This window comes from Ips typographus, linkage group LG3 (assembly GCF_016097725.1).
Source record: "Ips typographus isolate SLU linkage group LG3, UJ_Ityp_2.0, whole genome shotgun sequence".
NCBI lineage: Eukaryota > Metazoa > Arthropoda > Insecta > Coleoptera > Curculionidae > Ips > Ips typographus.
The window spans coordinates 5662759-5681224 of record NC_138424.1 but is presented as its reverse complement, the minus strand read 5'-3'; the positions used below and the strand labels follow the sequence as shown (position 1 = coordinate 5681224).

The following is an 18466-nucleotide window of genomic DNA, read 5'->3' as shown; positions in this document are numbered from 1 at the left end:
ATAAGCGAGTTATTTACTGTTAAAACTGAGTTGTTTGATTTTGACAGTTTTTACTGTGACAGTCCATAATTCTGTTATTTTGACAGTTACAGGGTGGTTCAATATACTAATTTATAGCCTTTGAAATTGTCTTTTGATCACCCTGTATACCATATATAGTAGAAATGTCACGCTACCGAAAGATTAAAGCTTTTATACCGGGAATGTTTTGTCCCGAAGGAATAAATTTATAAATAATATTTTGAAAAATGTTGAGGTTAAGTATATAACATTTTTCAGAAAGTTTCCGGTAATTTTCCGAAAAAAATTGGAAAATCTGAATATTTAAAAATAATTCGTTTTTTAATTATAATAAACTGTTAATTGTGTGTAGGTGTAGAGTTATTCAAATAAACTTTTTATTTGTTGTAAATTTATTAACATATAATATTTCGGTTAAAAACAAAGATATAGTACATTATATATAAGTATTTTGGAATAAAATTTAAATAAATCTTCCGTAATAACCACATAGTCCTGAATAAATAAATGTACAAAACAGTTGCAGCCCCAATAAAGCTTTTCTCAATTTAGAATAGAAATACAGTAGGCAACCGAATACCAGAGATTCCTAACATTTTGAAATCAAACAATATACAAATATAAGACTAATAAACCCACCAATTGCCATAAAAGTTGTTGCATTTTATTATACTTACATTATGCTTATATCAGATTAAGTTAGACTTTATATTTCCATTTAACAGCAGTAGAAAGTAACTAAAGAAAAAAATACTCTCAGGCAACAGCAATATAAAATATTCCTTTGTCAATTAAATAGTCCCCGTAGGGCGGATGGTAATGTTACCCGTTTAATATCCGGAAAACCAATTCCAAAATGATAGCGTTATCGCCCAAATTATTAGAGGTGATGCGGTGTAGCACTGGAATTAATTCGTTATCCAAGCTGCGCATGTATATTGGAGCTAACTTGGATCCATTACTGCCTGCCGAGTAAGACACCTGGGCACAAAAGATTGGTTAGTTACAATAAATGTAAAAAAATCGAACGGGTTCAGTTACTTTTTCGACGTGTAACGTCGCCCTAATTCCGATCTTCTGACAACTGTTCGATATCAAAAGGTCCAGATACTTAACCAAAGCGGCGCAGCACGCTTTCGCAATACTTTCAGATACTTTACTAATGTCCACGGGATCTTGATTGCGCGGACTATCCTCCACGTTCTGTATAAATCAAAATCGACCTATTTAGTGCAAGGATATGACTTATTTTGAGTTTCAAATACCTGCAAAATGAACACTTCAGTCCACCTAATTAATCTGGCTTTACTACTGCAATAGTAGTCTTGTCCGTTGTGCACTCGTATTGAAGGCACTCCCTTCATGTCCATTAAGTCTACTGGAGATTTGATCCTGTCAAGAGTTACAGCTTTTTAGATAATCTTAGTGGTGGTTAATATGCAGAAACTTATTTTTTGTTGAAAATTAATATAAATATTATTTTTTTCCTTGAAAAGTCTGTAAATTACATTTAAACAGTTCAAAAATTTAATCAATTTAAATTCGAAGCTTGCAACAGTATAAAGTTAAATTGACAACAGTCATGTGACCCAAAAATGTCATATTTAGCATTGAAAAGTTTGTAAATTACATTTAAACATTTGGGAAAGCTAAAATTGTCAAAACACGTCACGTGATCATGACTTTACAGCTGTCGTCAACCCTGTAAAATTAAATTGCCACTTGTCAACAACAGTCATGTGACCTGAAAAATTTTCATTTTTTTTCCTTGAAAAGTCTGTAAATTACATTTAAACAATTAGAAAAATTACATTTGTAAAAGCACGTCACATTATAGTGACAATTTAAATTTACAGCTGGCAACAGTGTAAAGTTAAGTTTAAACTTGTCAACAACAGTCATGTGACCTAGAAAATGTCATCTTTAACCTTGAAAAGTCTGCAAATTACATTAAAAGAGTTGAGAAAGTTAAAATTGTAAATGTACGTCGCGTGATCAGAACAATTTAAACTTGCAGCTGGCAACACTGTAAAGTTAAATTGACACCTGTCAACAACAATCATGTGATCCCAAAAATGTAATATTTTCAATCTGTAATTTACATTTAAATTTTTTTTTTTAAATTTTATTTAAGAAAATAAGAACGAACCCACTGTTAAAATCGACGTCACTGTCGCCCCACACAATATTAACCGTCTCGTCTGTTGCGGCGTTAATACAACCGCAAGCTACAGTGTGATCCTTCATGTTGCGCAAATTCTCCCTAATCTTCTCCATGTGCTCGGGGGGAATCTGGATCATTAAGCCGTCCTCCACTATATTGGATTTGGCCGTTAGGCCGCTGCTCGATTTCAAAGAACCGTTAAACACAATAAAACTGGCTCCAGTTACTGAAAAAAAATATATTCAAAATTGTTTGATGTATGGACATTTTAGATTTATCCATAGAAAGTCAGTAATAAGAACCGTTTCAAGCCAATGCTTCCGACAAAGCTGGAGAAACTCCTTTTGTATCAGTCCGCCGAATCGAATCCGTCTTTCAAATTTATGTTATGGAAATTGTCTATTATTGCACCAAAACTTAGTTTAAAATACGTTGGCGCAAATGGGGTTTAATAAATCAAATGTACATTCTCATGTTTTGACATTCACATTTTTTGACCAACGAAACATGTTTGAGGCTTTGACATTTGAGACTTGAAGAGTCGATTGGCGTTTCAAGTTAAGATCGCAGCGCCAGTTGAACTAAAATCGGGCAACCCAACCTAACATTGTAAATAACATGACACTGTGCTAAATTCCTAACCAAAATCAATGTAAACAAACGGAAAAATGACAGCTGGAATGCCCGAAACTGTTTTCAAAACTGATCACCAGAGGGTGTATCTCTTATCTTGAAACGCCAATAATTTGATGAAAATTTACATAACAAAGCCAAGACCAAAAAGACATTTTTCATGTTTTGACATTTGAAGCAAAAATTGACTTAAATCTTCCATATAGACAATTTTCACATTTTCCTGTTTCACGCTGAAGAATTGACTTATTTAAAACTTGATCAACAAGACCATATTCATTTATTGAAATTTGAAACTTGAATAGTGAATAATTTGATTGTCAGTCATTAGACAGCTGTCCAAAGCAACTTTCTAAAGAAACTGACCTATTCTTACTAGGTTTGTTCCGACCAAGAGTAATAATTAGTAATATTACTAACAGAGGCATGCGCATTTCTAAAAACCTGTTCCAACTGTACAAAGTATTGATTTAGAACTACTGATTATCGACAATTTGTCGTCCTAACCAGAGTTATTGGCGTTTCAAGATAAGAGGTACTCCCTCTGGCGATCAGTTTTGAAAACACGTTTCGGGCATTTCAGCTGTCATTTCTTCGTTTGTATACATTGATTTTGGTTAGGAATTTAGCACTGGTTTCATAAGTATGAACTGACAGTGTCATTTATTTATAATGCTATTTGTATAACTTGAAACGCCAATAGAGAATAAAATTATTATTTGAATGATTCCAACTCAAGAGCAAAAACCAAGAGTTCTAAAATTTAAGTTTTAATTTAGTTTGGTTAATGTAAATCCAAATTCATATCATCTAAAGAATCGATTGGAAACCCAAACCCAGTAAATACCGCCATATTCACCACAGAATCGTTTGGTACACCCTTGTTTTAAGATTTAAGTATAATACTCTAGTTTTATATTATACAAAATTGACAAAATATAAAAATGCAAATATCAAAATATAGCTGGCAACATTGTAAAGGCAGACCCTACTAAAAAAAAAACAGTCACGTGACCATAAAAAAAGGTAGTTTGAGCTGTAAATATTTACAAAATTTGATTTAGACATTGGTAAAAGTTTTAATGGTAAAATACACGCCACGCCATTTTGCAAAAGCAATTTATATCCTGGCAACACTGTATGTGCCTAGTGACACTATTCAACAACACTCACGTGATCATAAAATGAGTAGCCTGCAAAAATGTTCAAAATTCAATTTGAGCAGTTGTGGAAGCAAAAATTGTAAAATACAAGTCACTCAACTTAGTAATTTTTGAGCTGGCAACTCTGTACAGGCAAAGTGACACAGTTAAAAACAGTCACGTGACTATAAACATGTAGTTTCAAATGTAAAAATTCACTAAATCTAATTTAGACAATTGGAAACGCTTAAAACTGCATTTACATTTACTTCAAAGTCAATTTTGTTATGAAATTGGCAAGCTTGACATGTGGACGTCTAGAGTGACATTTACATTAAAAATAATTTCAACTTGACTTTAAAGTGCACTTTGAAGTGCGTCAAGCTGCTTGACAGATAAAAGCAAAATGACCAATTTATAGGTTAGAACGATGTTTTGTTTACTACAATTTGAATTTTCCAATAATTTTTGTCTTTTAAACATAACATTTGTATTAGATTAACTAGATATTGCGTATACGACGACAATAACACTTTAAATGCTGATGTGTTTACATGTATCTAACCTAAAATTTTACAGATTTACCATGTCATTGTAAATGGTAAGTAAATAGGGAACTGTCAAATTTGAAATCGACTTGGAAGTGATTGTAAATGTAGCTTAAACAGTAAAATATACGTCACGTGAATAAATATGCAATTTTGGGGCTAGCAACATCATAAAGGCAAAGGGCACTAGTCAAAAACAGTCACGTGACCATAAAAACGGTAGTTTTACGCTTAGTTCTCATAACCGCGTTTTGCGTCTGACGTCACTTATTTCCTATTAGTAGAAGCAAAAGACAGCCCGCAGGAAGCTGAAAATTTTCAACTTCTTGCGTCTGTTTCTAGTGTTTTGACATTTTAGACGACGCAGAGGGCAAAAGTTATATCTGAATGGCAAAACTGAAAAAAAATGAATAAACACGGCAGTCACAGCAGAAATGAGGTAGGTGTATGGTTATATTCATATAAAATATAGGTTAATATCTCAAATTCATTTTTAGTTTTTATGTGGCAATTGCCATGGAACTTTGAGAAAAGAAGATATTTTTATTCCTCCTTGTTTCCAATGCGACAAGAATGAAGAATACACTTCTGCAAAACATGCTGAATTAGCCTCGGAATTAGCTGAATAGCAGAATACCTATTTAAAACTGTAACAGTTAAGTTACAAAAATAAACAAAACATTAACAAATTGTGACAACTGACAATTAAAAATATCGTGTTTAGAGGCAACTACTGTGAACAGGGAAAAAAGTTTCGCCAGATCTGTCAGCTGAAAATTTACTGTTTACCAATAGGAAATAAGTGACGTCAGACGCAAAACGCGGTTATGAGAACTAAGCTTAAGTTGTGAAAATTTGTTTTTGACAGTGGTAAAAGTTTAAATTATTGTAAAAGACGTGTCACGTGATTTAGTCAAAAACAGTCACGTGACCATGCAAATATGTGCAAAATCCGATTTTCCGAGGCAAAAAATGTAAAATGTAGGTGACCAAAAATTCATTCACTACTATTGTCTAACTACCGATAGTTTAGAAAATGTTTCAACCGCAGTTTATCAGTTTTCAAAAAGTGGTTTTACTGTGTTCACGCAGCCGCATTAACGCTCTTACTGACAATAAAATTACGATAATATTACTACCGGTTGGAACAAACCTTCTATTTCGTAAGCCTAATATTGAAATTCCTGTACCTCTATAAGTCTATATTATTACTATTTTTTTAATAACAACTATTAGTCTACACTTTACCTTTTCTAGGCTTGTTGTGAATATTGATAGCATGTGTAGAATACCCATTATCATGCGTTTGAGTGTCCTGAATGCAAACCAAATGCGAATCTGCCTCCCTACTAAAATTCCCCGCAAACGCCAGAATATGTTCGCTTGAATTGTTCATACTCTTCATCACCAAATCGTAACGGTTTTTCGGTATCGTTATGGTGGTTTTCTTTTCCTCCATGTGAATAATCAGTCCGCGAATTTGCGGTAGGGTGTAGGTGAAGTTTCTAAAATCCTACATTTGCATACAATTAATCACACATATTTTAAAATGAGACAAAAGCAATCATACCGCCAGTAAATTGATGATAGTATGACCGATTTCCACAAAAACGCTGTCCCGATGACGCGTCGATATTAAAGGACTGGGGTAGTACCGGTACTCAGCCCCTAATCGTAGTATTAACCTTAGGGGCAGTAGTTTGGCCCAGGGAGTTTCCCACCTGCAATTCTGCCTTTAATCATTCACTCACTAAAGTGACTGGTGGTACCTGTGTATTAAAATCCCTATCAAAAATGGTTCCTGAGGTACAATCAAATTTTCTAAGCACTGGAATGTCGGTTTGATGTAGACGAAACCCGCGTGGTTACGCGAATCCAAAAAATTGAAAGTGTTGTGCAAGGATAGTCCTAGTTCTTTTATAGAAGTACCTATAAAGAGTCAAATTTGGATAAATAGTCTAAACTGACTTAAAATTTATGGTGTTTACCTTTGACAGCATCCAGATATAAATTATGAACATGATAGAACATGTCTTTAGGTACGAAACTTTCCTCGTCAATGTACTCGATGAGATAAACGACTTCGTCCGAACCGACGTTGATGAGACCTTCAGAACTGAAACACCACGCCAACTTGTTCACGCAACAGTTCACTGAAAAATCACTTTTTTACTTCTAAGCAACTTTGTAAAAACAACTCAACCTACTGTTTACAATTTTAACGTGCACGAACAAGTTTTGCGTCAGCGCAAACACCAGAGTGCCGTTCTTCAGTGTCTCCACTACATTTAGGGTATTGGAACATTCTGAATACAGAATGTCTGTTTTGTTGATGGTAATACTTGGTGGTAAACTAGTCTCGCTTTTCGGTATAAAACACCCCGTTTCCTCGTCGATTTTAGGTTGGTTTCGCCCAATTTTTGCGGTGGGTACAGTCACAGAAACCGTTTTTTCTTGCACGTCCGTCCTATTTTCCACCTCAATCTTTTTAGTTGGTGATTTATTGACTTTTTTCGAATCAGGGTGGTAATTAAAGTCCTGATCCAAATTGGTTAAGTCGCTACCGGGCGCGATTCCGTCACAAAACATAACAGATTTGTTCGACTTTTTGTTGGAGCCCTGGCGTTTCAACACGCCTACCGGGACCATAACGGTGGGGGGCGGAGCACCTGCTTGCCCCGCTTGCTGTAGGGGCGACACTGTAGAACAGTACTCCAGGGGGTTGTTCGGGTTCGGCCTAAATGCTGACGAACTACTCGAGTCCGTTGATTGGTCTGCACCAGCGTTGTTTGGAGTAGATCTAATAAATTTAAAAAAATGTGTGCTAATTTATTATTGATTTTCGATATACATCCGTCAGTGCAACGTATATGAAAAATCAAAATAAATTAGAATCACGGCACAGACGAAAAAAAATGCATGCCAAAGTGTAAAAACCTAATTAAAACTAAACATATTATTTTGTTTTAACCTTTTTTTAGGGTCTTTGAGAATTGTTTTAAATTTTAAACAAACTTCTTACAGGAAAGGGGTTCTTTTCTTTATTAACCGATTCGTTTAAGTTAAACAATAAAAATATTGATAAAAGGGAAAATGCCTCAGTTTAGTGCACAAGGTTGGCAAAAGATATTAAAAAAATATATATGGATTTAATTCATAAGACATAGTTAATAAAAGTTGAAATATCATGTAAAGCAAATCAGAAAACAGAATAATGCACAATATGTTCCATTTGACGAAGTCAAATGTTAAATTTGGGATCATGAAACTCTAAAAGTACATTTCGGGCACATTCGTTTTCAAGCTTCATGGAGCGAGCAGACCGTTTTTGACGTGACGATGACGTAATTTGACAAAACGATAATTTGTCCAACTGGCAAATTACATCATTGTGATGTCTAAAACGCTCTGAAGAAAACCTGTTTGACGTAAACTTTGAGGTATGTGGCAGCAATCACGAGATACTGGTACACTATTTAATTAGACACTCACGTGACACCCGTCAAAATAATCGCCGAGCAGATAAAAACCACGACTTGTCTTGAATACTTCCAGAAAACTGGTTCATAATGTGACTTTTAGAGTTTCATGCCCAAACTAGGCAAAATTTGTCAGTTTTGACGTTTCCGGACGTTGTCACATGATACTAGAACACTATCTACCTAGACAGGAACCTATGAACTGTCAAATTATGAATCAAGTAGCTATAAATCACGTCTTGTGTACAACACGTCGAACAGTACAAAAAAAACTTACTGAACTTTGATTTTTGCAGCTTCTTGTTTTAGTAGAGCAAACTTTGACGTCTATGACAGCAATTACTGTCTGTGCAAATACTGGTACACGGTTTAATTTGACAGTCACGAGACAATTGTCAAAATAATGGACAAGAAGCTAAAAACCACGATTTGTCTCAAATTCTACAAGAAAACTGTTCCATACTGTGATTTTTAGAGCTTCATGCCCAAACTGCGAAAAAGTTGTCAGTTTTGACGTTAATGATAGTTGTGATACTGGCACACTATTTGTTTAGATAGTCACGTGAAAAAACGTTTTTCGAATACTGCAAGTTAACTATTATTCTACACTGTTGTTTTTACAGCTCCATGCTCCGATTATGGTAAAATTTGACAGTTTTAACGTTTGTGAGAACTGTCACATAAAACTCAAACACCATTTACATAGACAGTCACGTGACAACTGTGAAAATAATGGTAATGAAATCGAAAACCATATATTCTCTTGAATACTGCAAGAAAACTGTTACTGTGATTCCTGCAGCTTTTTGACCACGCTGCACAATGTTTGACAGTTTTGTTGTTTGTGACAGTTGTCACATGTCAGGGAACACCATCTACTTAGCCACTCACGTGACACCTGTCAAAATAATACCTAAATACTACCTAATTTGAATGGTCTGTGATTTAGTTATATTTTTTTACTTTTACCTTAGTTTTTGTTATCTTAACTATTCTAAAATCTGAACAATGTCTTTGTCATATCAATTGAGTAAGAAAATACCTTTTTAAGAGTTGCTGAAGTTTTGTGTTTTTCTAAAAAAAAATATATGAAATTATCTGTTTTTAAGAAAACCTATAATTGTTCAATTTATGTCGTCACAAGCTTCTAAATATACGGACCAACTCTGTATCTATTTAAACTTGGCAATACCGTTCATTGTTACCACCAATCAAATAAACTTATTTTAAAAACAGTTTTAGTTTTTCAAATTTGATGATAACCCTAATATTTATTTTTCTTTGACTGTATGAACTTACTCATTAAGAATGTCGTAACATTTATTGCAGACGCGGGCCTCAGAGTCCAAATATTCCAGGCGAAACTTCAAGTTACAGCATTTAGAACAAAGAACCTAAATATTTCAACTGTATAATATACAGGAAACTTCTTAGATAAAATGGATTCTACAAACCAGACCGCAAGCTCTACAGTGATGCCGTCGTTTGATAACCGTAAACTTCACATCACAGTGCAGACAGGACGCGGCGTCGGCATCCGGTATCCAAAGAGGTGCTTGCTTACCCAACCACGATTTATCTGTTATCGAAAAAAAAATTAAACTTTTATTCACCTCTTAAGTGGAAACTTACCTGAAGCTCTTTCACTGGATTCAGGGTTTGCAACCCCTGGTGGATCACCACTGTCACTAACTCTAGGATTGTCACCGCCCTCTAGTGAGTGGGCGCCTGCATCACCATCACCAGCTTCTGCAAAACCACCAACTCAACCTGGTTAGTATTAAAATGTTAACACCCACCTTGAGTGCTATTTGTAACTTGTTCCTGTGCGTGTTTCGGTTCTTTTTCGTTTTTACTGTTCAACTTGGAGTTGACCAAGTCTTCGACGGATGCAGTGCTGGCCGTTCCAGTGCTGCCAGTGCTACAATCCGAAAAAGTTGGACTGGCCGAACTGGCATAGTCGGACTCCTCGTGCGCCGTTTTTGGTTCAATTGATTTGTTTATGTAAACATTGTTGTAAGGTGTTGAACCTGGACTACCTATAATTTCACACTCTAAACATTCACTCAGACTGCACGCATTAAAACAACAACCAGTTGTGAGTTGTATTTTTATAAAACTTTACATTTCGGTTCTTGTACTTCCATACCAATTAAGTCAATTTTCCTGCTAGTGCTTTCGTCCGTCTTATTGTTTAAAGGCAACTCTGTAGGTCTGCTAACTGTCACTTCCTCAAGTTTAGGGTTTTCTTCATTACTAGGCTCATTTGGAGTTACAACCTTTTCTTTATCCACTTCCGGTTGCACTTCAGAAACCACTTCTTCTACCAAACCTTGTTTTTCATCTAAAATTTGTAAAATAAATCTCTAGGGTACTAGCACAGTGTTATTAGTATTGATTACCACTAGAAACTTCTATTGCACATTCAGGTTCTGCTATTGTAGGCTCTGTAGCCTTAACAAGTTCACTTTGGCCTTCAGCATCACTATCTTCTTTAGCAGACTCAAATTCTTCCTTAACCTCCAATTCCAAGTCTTCCAGCATTTTGTTCAGTTCATTTTCGTCTATATCTAAATCACTTGTAAATCCTACCGCGCATGGCTGCGCTTCTGTGCTCACTTCAGTTGGAATATGGGATTCCTTCTCAAATCTTTCTGCTTCAGTTTCTTCATAATTGACATCAGTTTCAAGTGCCTCTTGATTTGTTGATTCTTCAGTGATATTTTCTGTGGTGGTGTGTATAATATTGGATTGGTTTTCTAATGTTTCAACTAATACAGGACTAGTTATCAGTTTAACTGGTTCAATTAGTAAAGATCCTTCCATATTCTAAAACAACTCCATTATTAAACACTGTGTTATATTTAGATATAGAATCCTTTAAATGTAACTTTTTTTTTCTCTTCTAAGAAGAGAAGAAATGACCAATTAGCACTGCTGTCTTGGTTATATTGACATACCAAAAAATGTGATCCATACAAGTACAAATGGCTATTAATGAGCAAATCTAACATCACAATGAGGTAATTTAACAGAAGGTCAAATTAGGATTTTAATAAAATAGATCAGAATGATGTCACTTTCACTCTGCTTAGTTCCTAAGCTAGTTGCTAATATGTTTCAGGTTACTTAAACATGGATTGTGTTTTAAATATTCGCTCTCAACCATTATAACTAAATGACAATATTTGACAATATTTAATTATTTAAAACTAAATTTACTTACTTGAATTGTGTCTCGAATAGCTTCAGTTTCACTGTCTTCATGTGCTTCATCCTTGTCAACTTTACTCTGGATAGTTTCTTTAACAGCCTCATCAGCATTTCCAGGTAGATTCTCCTGCTCAGTATTTACCTCTTCATCATTAGTCAAGTAATCAACTAGAATTCCTTCTTCTTGATCATTTCCAAAATCACTTATAACATTATTATCAAAAGAGTTATTAACATTATCACAATTTAAAGCTTTTTCTTCCCTAGTCTGGTCTTCAGTATCATCTTGATTTAGTGTACTATCAGACTTTAAATTAACATTTCTATCACATTCAAATTTGTTATTGTAACTAGTATTCTCCTCTGTTTCTTCCTCTACCTTGTCACTTGTAACCACCACTGGTAAATGTACCACTTCAGGTAAAATAGGCTTTGGAACCTCCAGGGAGTTGGATGCTTCATCTTCCTTGATTTCTTGCACTGTTGTTGTTGTCAAACTATTATCAGCTACTTTATTGTCAGTTAAATGATTATTTTCTAATGTAGTGTTAACTTCGCTGTTTAAGTACTCATTCAAGCTGTGAAAAACATTGTTGATGCTGTGCTTAGTCACTGGAGGTGGCTGGAAAGGTTGCTGTTCTGGAACTTTTTTTAGATGCTGATCGGTCAATTCTGAATACTCGAAATCGTTCAGGACTTGGTCCAAGTCAACTGTATATTTATCCATCTAAAAAAGGCCATCAACCTAATATTTTTGAGAGTGAAAGTAATTTGTTGCAGACTTACCTTTCTCGGTAATTTGGTGAGTTTTTCATTTCCTCGTACTCATTTGTTGCATTATTTTTTTGTTATTAATTTTTTTAATTAAAGCTAATAAATGAATAAATAAAAAGTTGACATTTAATTTCCTGCTGCTGAACTTGTCAAAAGTGTCAAAGTTTAAAATTTCCTCCAATAGAAAGCAGGATTTTTGTTTAATAATCTGGCAACGTTGTAACATTTGACATTAGTTGAGAGTGACAAGGGAGAATCCTAACCTCAACGAACAAAAATTGTTTTTGTTTTTTTAAATAAACTTCCTTTTAATTTGCTTTTGTATCAATAAAGTTTATTTCAATAAGCACAATGGATCATGTGGAAATGGAACGGCGATATGAGGAAATGAAAAGGCGACTGGAGGATTACAAACATGAGCACCTTTTAAAGTACTGGAATGATTTGTCACCCCAGTCTCAGAAAGACTTTATGGATCAATTGGAGAGTATTGACTTTGAAGAAATTTTTCGTATGAGGCACAAGGCCCAAGAGGACTACGTCTACGCGGAAAAATATCTGGAAGAAGATGATATGGTGCCTGTAGATGTGCAAGTAATTAAACATGAAAATCCACTTGACATGCAAATAAGTTTTAATTTTTTAAATAGGTTGACAAAGAGTTTTCCCACAATGAGATCGAGGAATATAGGCGAATTGGATTGGAAGAGATATCTAGAGGTACAGTAGCTGTTGTTGTGTTAGGTGGAGGACAAGGCACCAGACTAGGGAGCTGCTTTCCAAAAGGTTTATGTCCTACTGGATTACCTTCAGGAAAGACTCTTTTTCAAATTCAGGCCGAACGAATACAACGTTTGATGGAGCTAGCCAAAGAAAAAAATGGTAAATTGGTAAAACACTTTTTTTTTAATTTAAGATTTTATTTGTTTTTATCCTCCATGGAGCCAGTATACTAGTTTGGCATTAGGATGAGTAATTTAAGAAAACAAAAACCACAATTTTACTGTCAAATTAGGTCATTTTGAGATGACATTCACTTTAAGACTGAAGGTCTGACCTCTGGTGGTGAATTGTGTAAACTGTTTTAGTACTTTTCAGTAGTGTCAATGCCAATTTCCATTTTTAAACTGATTTAAAGTTTTTGTTGCATTTAAGAAACAGAAAAGTTATTTAGAGTTATGTAAGCTTCATTTGCACCTAAACAGCAAATTTCTCATGTGAAAAGCTATTTAAAACCAAACATATGTTGCAAATTGCCAAACTCCAAACAGTTTCTACTGTTTTACTGAAAACAACAAAAATTGAAGATTGGTGGTTTTGCTATGAGACCACTCATTTTAAAAGTTGTCATGTCTTAGCTGACAAATAACATTTAAAGAAAAAAAATGAAGAAAGATCTTAAAGGCCTGTTTAACTTCAATTTAGAGCTTAGATCAGTTTTATTGGCATTTCAAGTTAAGATCGCAGCGCCATTTGAACTAATATCGAGCAACACGTTCCTAACCTAACATTATAAATAATATGACACTGTCACTTCATATTTATGAAACCTGTGCTAAATTCCTAACCAAAATATGCTAAAATCAACGTAAACAAACGGAGAAATGACAGCTGGAATGACCGAAACTCAACAGATAGAGTATCTCTTATCTTGAAACGTCAATAGGTTCAGCTGTACTTTGATTTAGGTATTAACTGTAACTTAGAGAACTGACTGTGTGACACACAACTTTCAAACTGACTAGATGTTAAGAACTGCAAATCATATGGTTTTACTGTTATTTAGAAGGAAGTGATGCGGTAATTTACTGGTACGTAATGACGAGCGATGCCACTCACGATCTGACTGAAAAATTCCTTTACCAAAACGAGTTTTTCGGTTTGAAAGAGGAAAACGTCAAACTGTTCAAACAGCAACAACTTCCCTGTTTCGATATGGACGGGAATCTATTTTTGGAGGAGAGAGACGAAGTTGCTACAGCTCCTGATGGTATTTTTAAGCTTTTGCTAATTTTTCTGTTATAATTTTTCGCGCGCAGGTAATGGAGGGATGTACAGAGCCTTGCTTCGCCAAGGAATGCTAGCAGACATGCAAGCAAAAGGTGTTACTTATATTCACGTTCATAGTGTGGATAATATGCTGATTAAGGTAGCCGACCCGGTATTCCTGGGAAAATGCATTAAGGACCATAGTGATTTTGGTGAGTTTTGGTGTTACAATATAAACAACCAGTATTAAATTATCTACGCAGGTCTTAAGGTGATTAAACGTGACGATCCTCACGAATCTTTGGGGATAGTAGTGAACGTAGATGATTCGGTTTACATTTTGGAGTATAGTGAATTGTCACAGTCTACTTTAGGACTGCGCGATGCAACAGGAGAAGAATTAATATTTTGTGTGGGCAACATTTGCATTCATCTGTTTCATATAGATTTCTTGGCAAGAATCTGCCACGAACACGAGCCGGAATTGAAGGTGCACATGGCTAGAAAAACGGCCACTTACGTGGGACCAGAGGGAGACAAAATTTTCCCCATCAATCCGAACTGTATCAAATTGGAAAAGTTCGTTTTTGACGTGGTCGGTTACAGTAGAAATCCGCTGTTCTGGCAGGTGGAACGGTCGCAAGAGTTTTCTCCGGTGAAAAATAGCGAAGTGGCTGACAAGTTCTCGTTTCCCACAGCCAAGGCGGACTTGATGGCGCTGCACAAGACTTGGTTGGAGAACGTGGGGGCAAAGTGTCACGGGGGAGTGGAGATTTCACCGTTATTGTCTTACGAGGGAGAAGGATTGGAAAAGTTTGCAGGAAAAGAATTTAAAGAGGGCGAAGTGCTGGTTAGTGCTAAAGAAGAAGAAGATCCAATGACAAATGAGTTTGTTTGGAGCGAATAAGGTTTTATTACTTAAATAGGGAGTGAATGAGATTTAATATTATACCAAAGTATTGAATATAAATGGTTTTTTTTATACATATATTGTACTGAATATTGTAATTTATAGTGTTGGTTAAAACTGTTGATCTGATGATATTTCTAAAACGAAATTACTTTTTTACCGTACATTCCGGTGTTTTTTTTGCTTTGATCGAACATTAAAGATACTTGTACCATTAACAGCGTATTTTTTCTTCCTTATTTTGACCACCTTTCTAGAATATTAATAAAATGACGATTTCTTACTATATAATATCATATATTGTGGTTTTTATTATCCTGTAAGTTTGTACATAGGTCCTTACGAGCTATCTTTTATTTTTTTTTTGTATCCGCTATATTCTACAGTAATATCTCACTTTGTCACGTTTTTTCAGAGCAACAGTGGCTTGCAAACAGCGGATTCGGTTTGGTTTGTTTGCCCCTACAAAATAAATTGGGCTTGCATTGATTCGAGTTTCACAGTTTTGCGAGCGCGTATATTTCACTCTTTTCGCATTGTATTCCCCGGTAAATCCCTAAAAGGTGAAGTAGAAGAGATAAGTTTTTCTTAAAACTGCCAATGCTGCGTATAGACTGTAATGCTAAACTCTAGTTTGCAGTATTTGTGCGAATCTCAGCACAGTTTGTGATTTCAAACTACAAACAGTGTTGTGATTTAGGCAAATACAGCACATCTGGACTTACCATAAATGTATAGTAAGTAGAGCGATGTCATTTGACTGTCAAGATCACTGATTTGATGGAAACTCTATATCTGTTTGTACTACTTTCGACTTACGATCTTCTACTTTTACCCGTAAATCAAACTGCTTCGATATACGCACCCTTTTTTCACCTTAAAAGTAAAACACAGTCAGTATAAATCAAACTTTTGCAAGCCACTGCTGTGATTTCTTTGTGATAGTATTAATATATTAGCTTAATTTAAATCTAAAATCTTAGTATCTTTTATATTTTTTCTTCCACTACTAACATGATAAACATACCATTATTGACCGATTAGTAACTTGAAAAATTAGTTTTCTCTACCTTAATGGTCATTGTTGACCTAGGTCAATAATCTCTAGTTCGAGTCTGGCACAAACACAACAAAAAATAAAATTTTATTGACCTAGGTAAATAATAATGTCAATGTCTATTAAGATATGACATATGAAATATACTTGACAGAGACAGATAAATTAGGTTGTATCTTCATTTTGCTGTTTTGTTGTTATCCTAAATTTTGTTAATAGTGGAAAAAACGCTATATTATCCACGGTTTAGACAGCTTTTATTGACCTTATCAGCTTTTATTAAACTTGACATATGGTGAATAAAAGCTTCTGTCTAAACCTTGGTTAATAATATACTATTATTACCTCTATATAGGGCCATTTTATTACCTAAAAAGTAATTATATACTTATGAATATACTAAGTATTAGGTACTGGTTGTTTACTAAATATATCGTTTATATAGCAGAGCTTACTATATTTAAGTAAAAGAGAGAGAGAAAAAGGACTTTGTTTTAAATACTCTATAGTTTAAAAAAGGTTCACTGCGTTTCAGGGTTTCCGCTTGCAATTATTCGTCATATACTAAGGTATGAGTAAATTGGAAATGTTTTTGTATGGGAAATTACTCTGATAAGAATAGGAGAAGCCATAAGATATAACATAGCCAAAATGTCTTATACTTTTTGATATTTGAAAATCAAGCCTTCTACACCTGTATACAGGGTGTACCATAAGTAATGGTAAATAATTTCATGGCGTATTTCTGAGATGATGATATTGTTAGATTGGGTCAAAATAATCCGATTTACCACAAATTACCCGAGACGAAAAGTTTTCCAATTTTTTATTTATTTTTTCAATTTTTTCTTGTACATGCATCGCACCGAATACTTTAATTGCAAATATCTCGAAAACTATTGATCTTAGGGATACCAACAAGGTATACCTTTTTTGTTTAGAACATATTGGTGAACAGATATTCGGATTCCAGTTGTCAGGGCAACTGGCGCCCTCTAAAGGCCCCAAATTTATAATTTCAGAAAAAAACTTTTTTGAAAAATACTATTTTAAAAAAATAACTTTGACCCCCTGTATTTCTGTTTCCCTTGACTTTTCGTCTGAGGTAAGTTGTGGTAAATCGGATTATTTTGACCCAATAAATACGCCATTAAATTATTTACCATTACTTATGGGACACCCTGTATAATAAATATGTTAATAACATATCCTTTGACGGGTTCTTAATTGAGGATATTTTTGTACTAGATCACTTTGTATAGCGTAATACGGTTCAAAATGATTTACACGGTAAACCTACTTTTTTTGCGTCATTCTAATTAAATGCCAGAAAACATTTTGACTTCTTTTTATAGCTGGAAACCCTGAAAATCACTTTTTAGAGATCACTCCAGACAGAACACACAAGGACAAGTTTGCGCACATTTCGCAAACATCCAATATCACAAAACATTTGGCTCGAACACTTACTTTCTTCATATTCCATATGTATTATACACATTTTATAAAATATTATAAAAAGTAAAAAACGCACCTTTTAGTTTTTTTTGTTTACTTATTCCTGTTGCCGAAGCGGGTTTTAAAAACGGTTTTTTCATTTCCTTCACGAGTCCGCAGTTTTTCATTATTGTACATTCCTTAGGTCTAGTTTTTTTAAATTAGCCTTTTGCATTAGTAATATATGACTAACCTACTTTTTTTAGTATGTTAATAACCTTACCTTTTTAGACAAGATTTATACATAATCTAGTTTACAACCTTAGAAACATTTTTATGCACAACCTTGAGTAGAGCATCTCTGGATTTTATTTTATATAAGTAGGTGTATATGTAATTATGTAGTGTTTTCGTCGCGCTTTATGTACAAACAAATTAGAAACAAGTTTCTTTTTAAATTGACAAGTCTCTGTATAACAGTGATTGACGGAACTTATTGCTTTATTTAATAATGATATAATTGCCAAAGTTTCACCATTTTTTTTGGTATGGAAGTTAACTCTAGTGAGTCTTTATTTCGGGTGTGACCATTTTGGGTGTGTTTTCTAAAAATATGAATTAGACAAATACCAGGTCCAGTCCATAATTCACCATTCGATAGCCCATCAAATAATAAGTTAAGTTAACATACATTATGTCATTTTCCTGAAAAATGCTTCTCAAGGAAAATACAGTCCATATAAAAGTTCAGTTTAAAAAATCGGTTTCTTGTGATAACTGTCAGACCGCTGAAGCAATTTTAATCAAATTTAGAAGAAATACGATTGTCGAAACTGTCCAGTGGTATAAATGCAGAAAGATGGTTTTAATTTTTCTGCCTTATTTTCTACGGCACTGGATATTTTTCAAAAATTTCAGTTTTTTTTACTTTACTTGTTCAATTTGACAAAATAAGTATCTGATTTGAAACTTTGTTTACGAGATAATTGAGTTATTACGTTCAAGGAACCAAATCCAACCCAACCCAACTTTGTCTTGAAAACGATGAAAATTGACTTAAGAAGCTTAAAAAATGTCTTTGTAGCCAGTTTTCATAGTT

At 34.4% G+C, this 18466-nt stretch overlaps 2 protein-coding genes and 1 long non-coding RNA gene across 4 annotated transcripts; 2 read left to right on the top strand and 1 right to left on the bottom strand.

Annotated features, from left to right (window-relative positions):
- Positions 1–395: 395 nt before the first annotated feature.
- Positions 396–12112, bottom strand: Sara (Smad anchor for receptor activation). 2 transcript variants are annotated; one of them, XM_081975455.1, is made up of 18 exons: positions 11987–12112; positions 11214–11927; positions 10390–10816; positions 10113–10331; positions 9787–10026; positions 9620–9736; positions 9442–9566; positions 9287–9381; positions 6716–7308; positions 6497–6661; positions 6278–6437; positions 6079–6229; positions 5757–6021; positions 2171–2411; positions 1287–1413; positions 1063–1224; positions 848–1002; positions 396–759 (listed from the first exon to the last, which is right to left on the bottom strand). In XM_081975455.1, exons 2-18 carry the CDS (start codon positions 11925–11927, stop codon positions 711–713), a joined length of 4005 nt encoding a protein of 1334 aa, XP_081831581.1. In that variant the 5' UTR covers positions 11987–12112; the 3' UTR covers positions 396–710. The 2 variants fall into 2 exon arrangements, with proteins under 2 accessions (XP_081831581.1, XP_081831582.1); XM_081975456.1 differs by having other exon boundaries at positions 10137–10331.
- LOC145726427 (uncharacterized) lies at positions 4636–5202 on the top strand. Its single transcript, XR_014177602.1, has 2 exons — positions 4636–4947; positions 5006–5202. It is a non-coding gene; the product is annotated as an uncharacterized LOC145726427 (long non-coding RNA).
- A 96-nt stretch (positions 12113–12208) lies between the features above and the next one.
- On the top strand, positions 12209–15091 carry LOC145726419 (UDP-N-acetylhexosamine pyrophosphorylase-like protein 1). Its single transcript, XM_081975467.1, has 5 exons — positions 12209–12568; positions 12625–12856; positions 13761–13964; positions 14014–14175; positions 14227–15091. The coding sequence occupies exons 1-5, from the start codon at positions 12326–12328 to the stop codon at positions 14868–14870; spliced, it is 1485 nt and encodes a 494-aa protein (XP_081831593.1). The 5' UTR covers positions 12209–12325; the 3' UTR covers positions 14871–15091.
- Positions 15092–18466: the final 3375 nt, after the last annotated feature.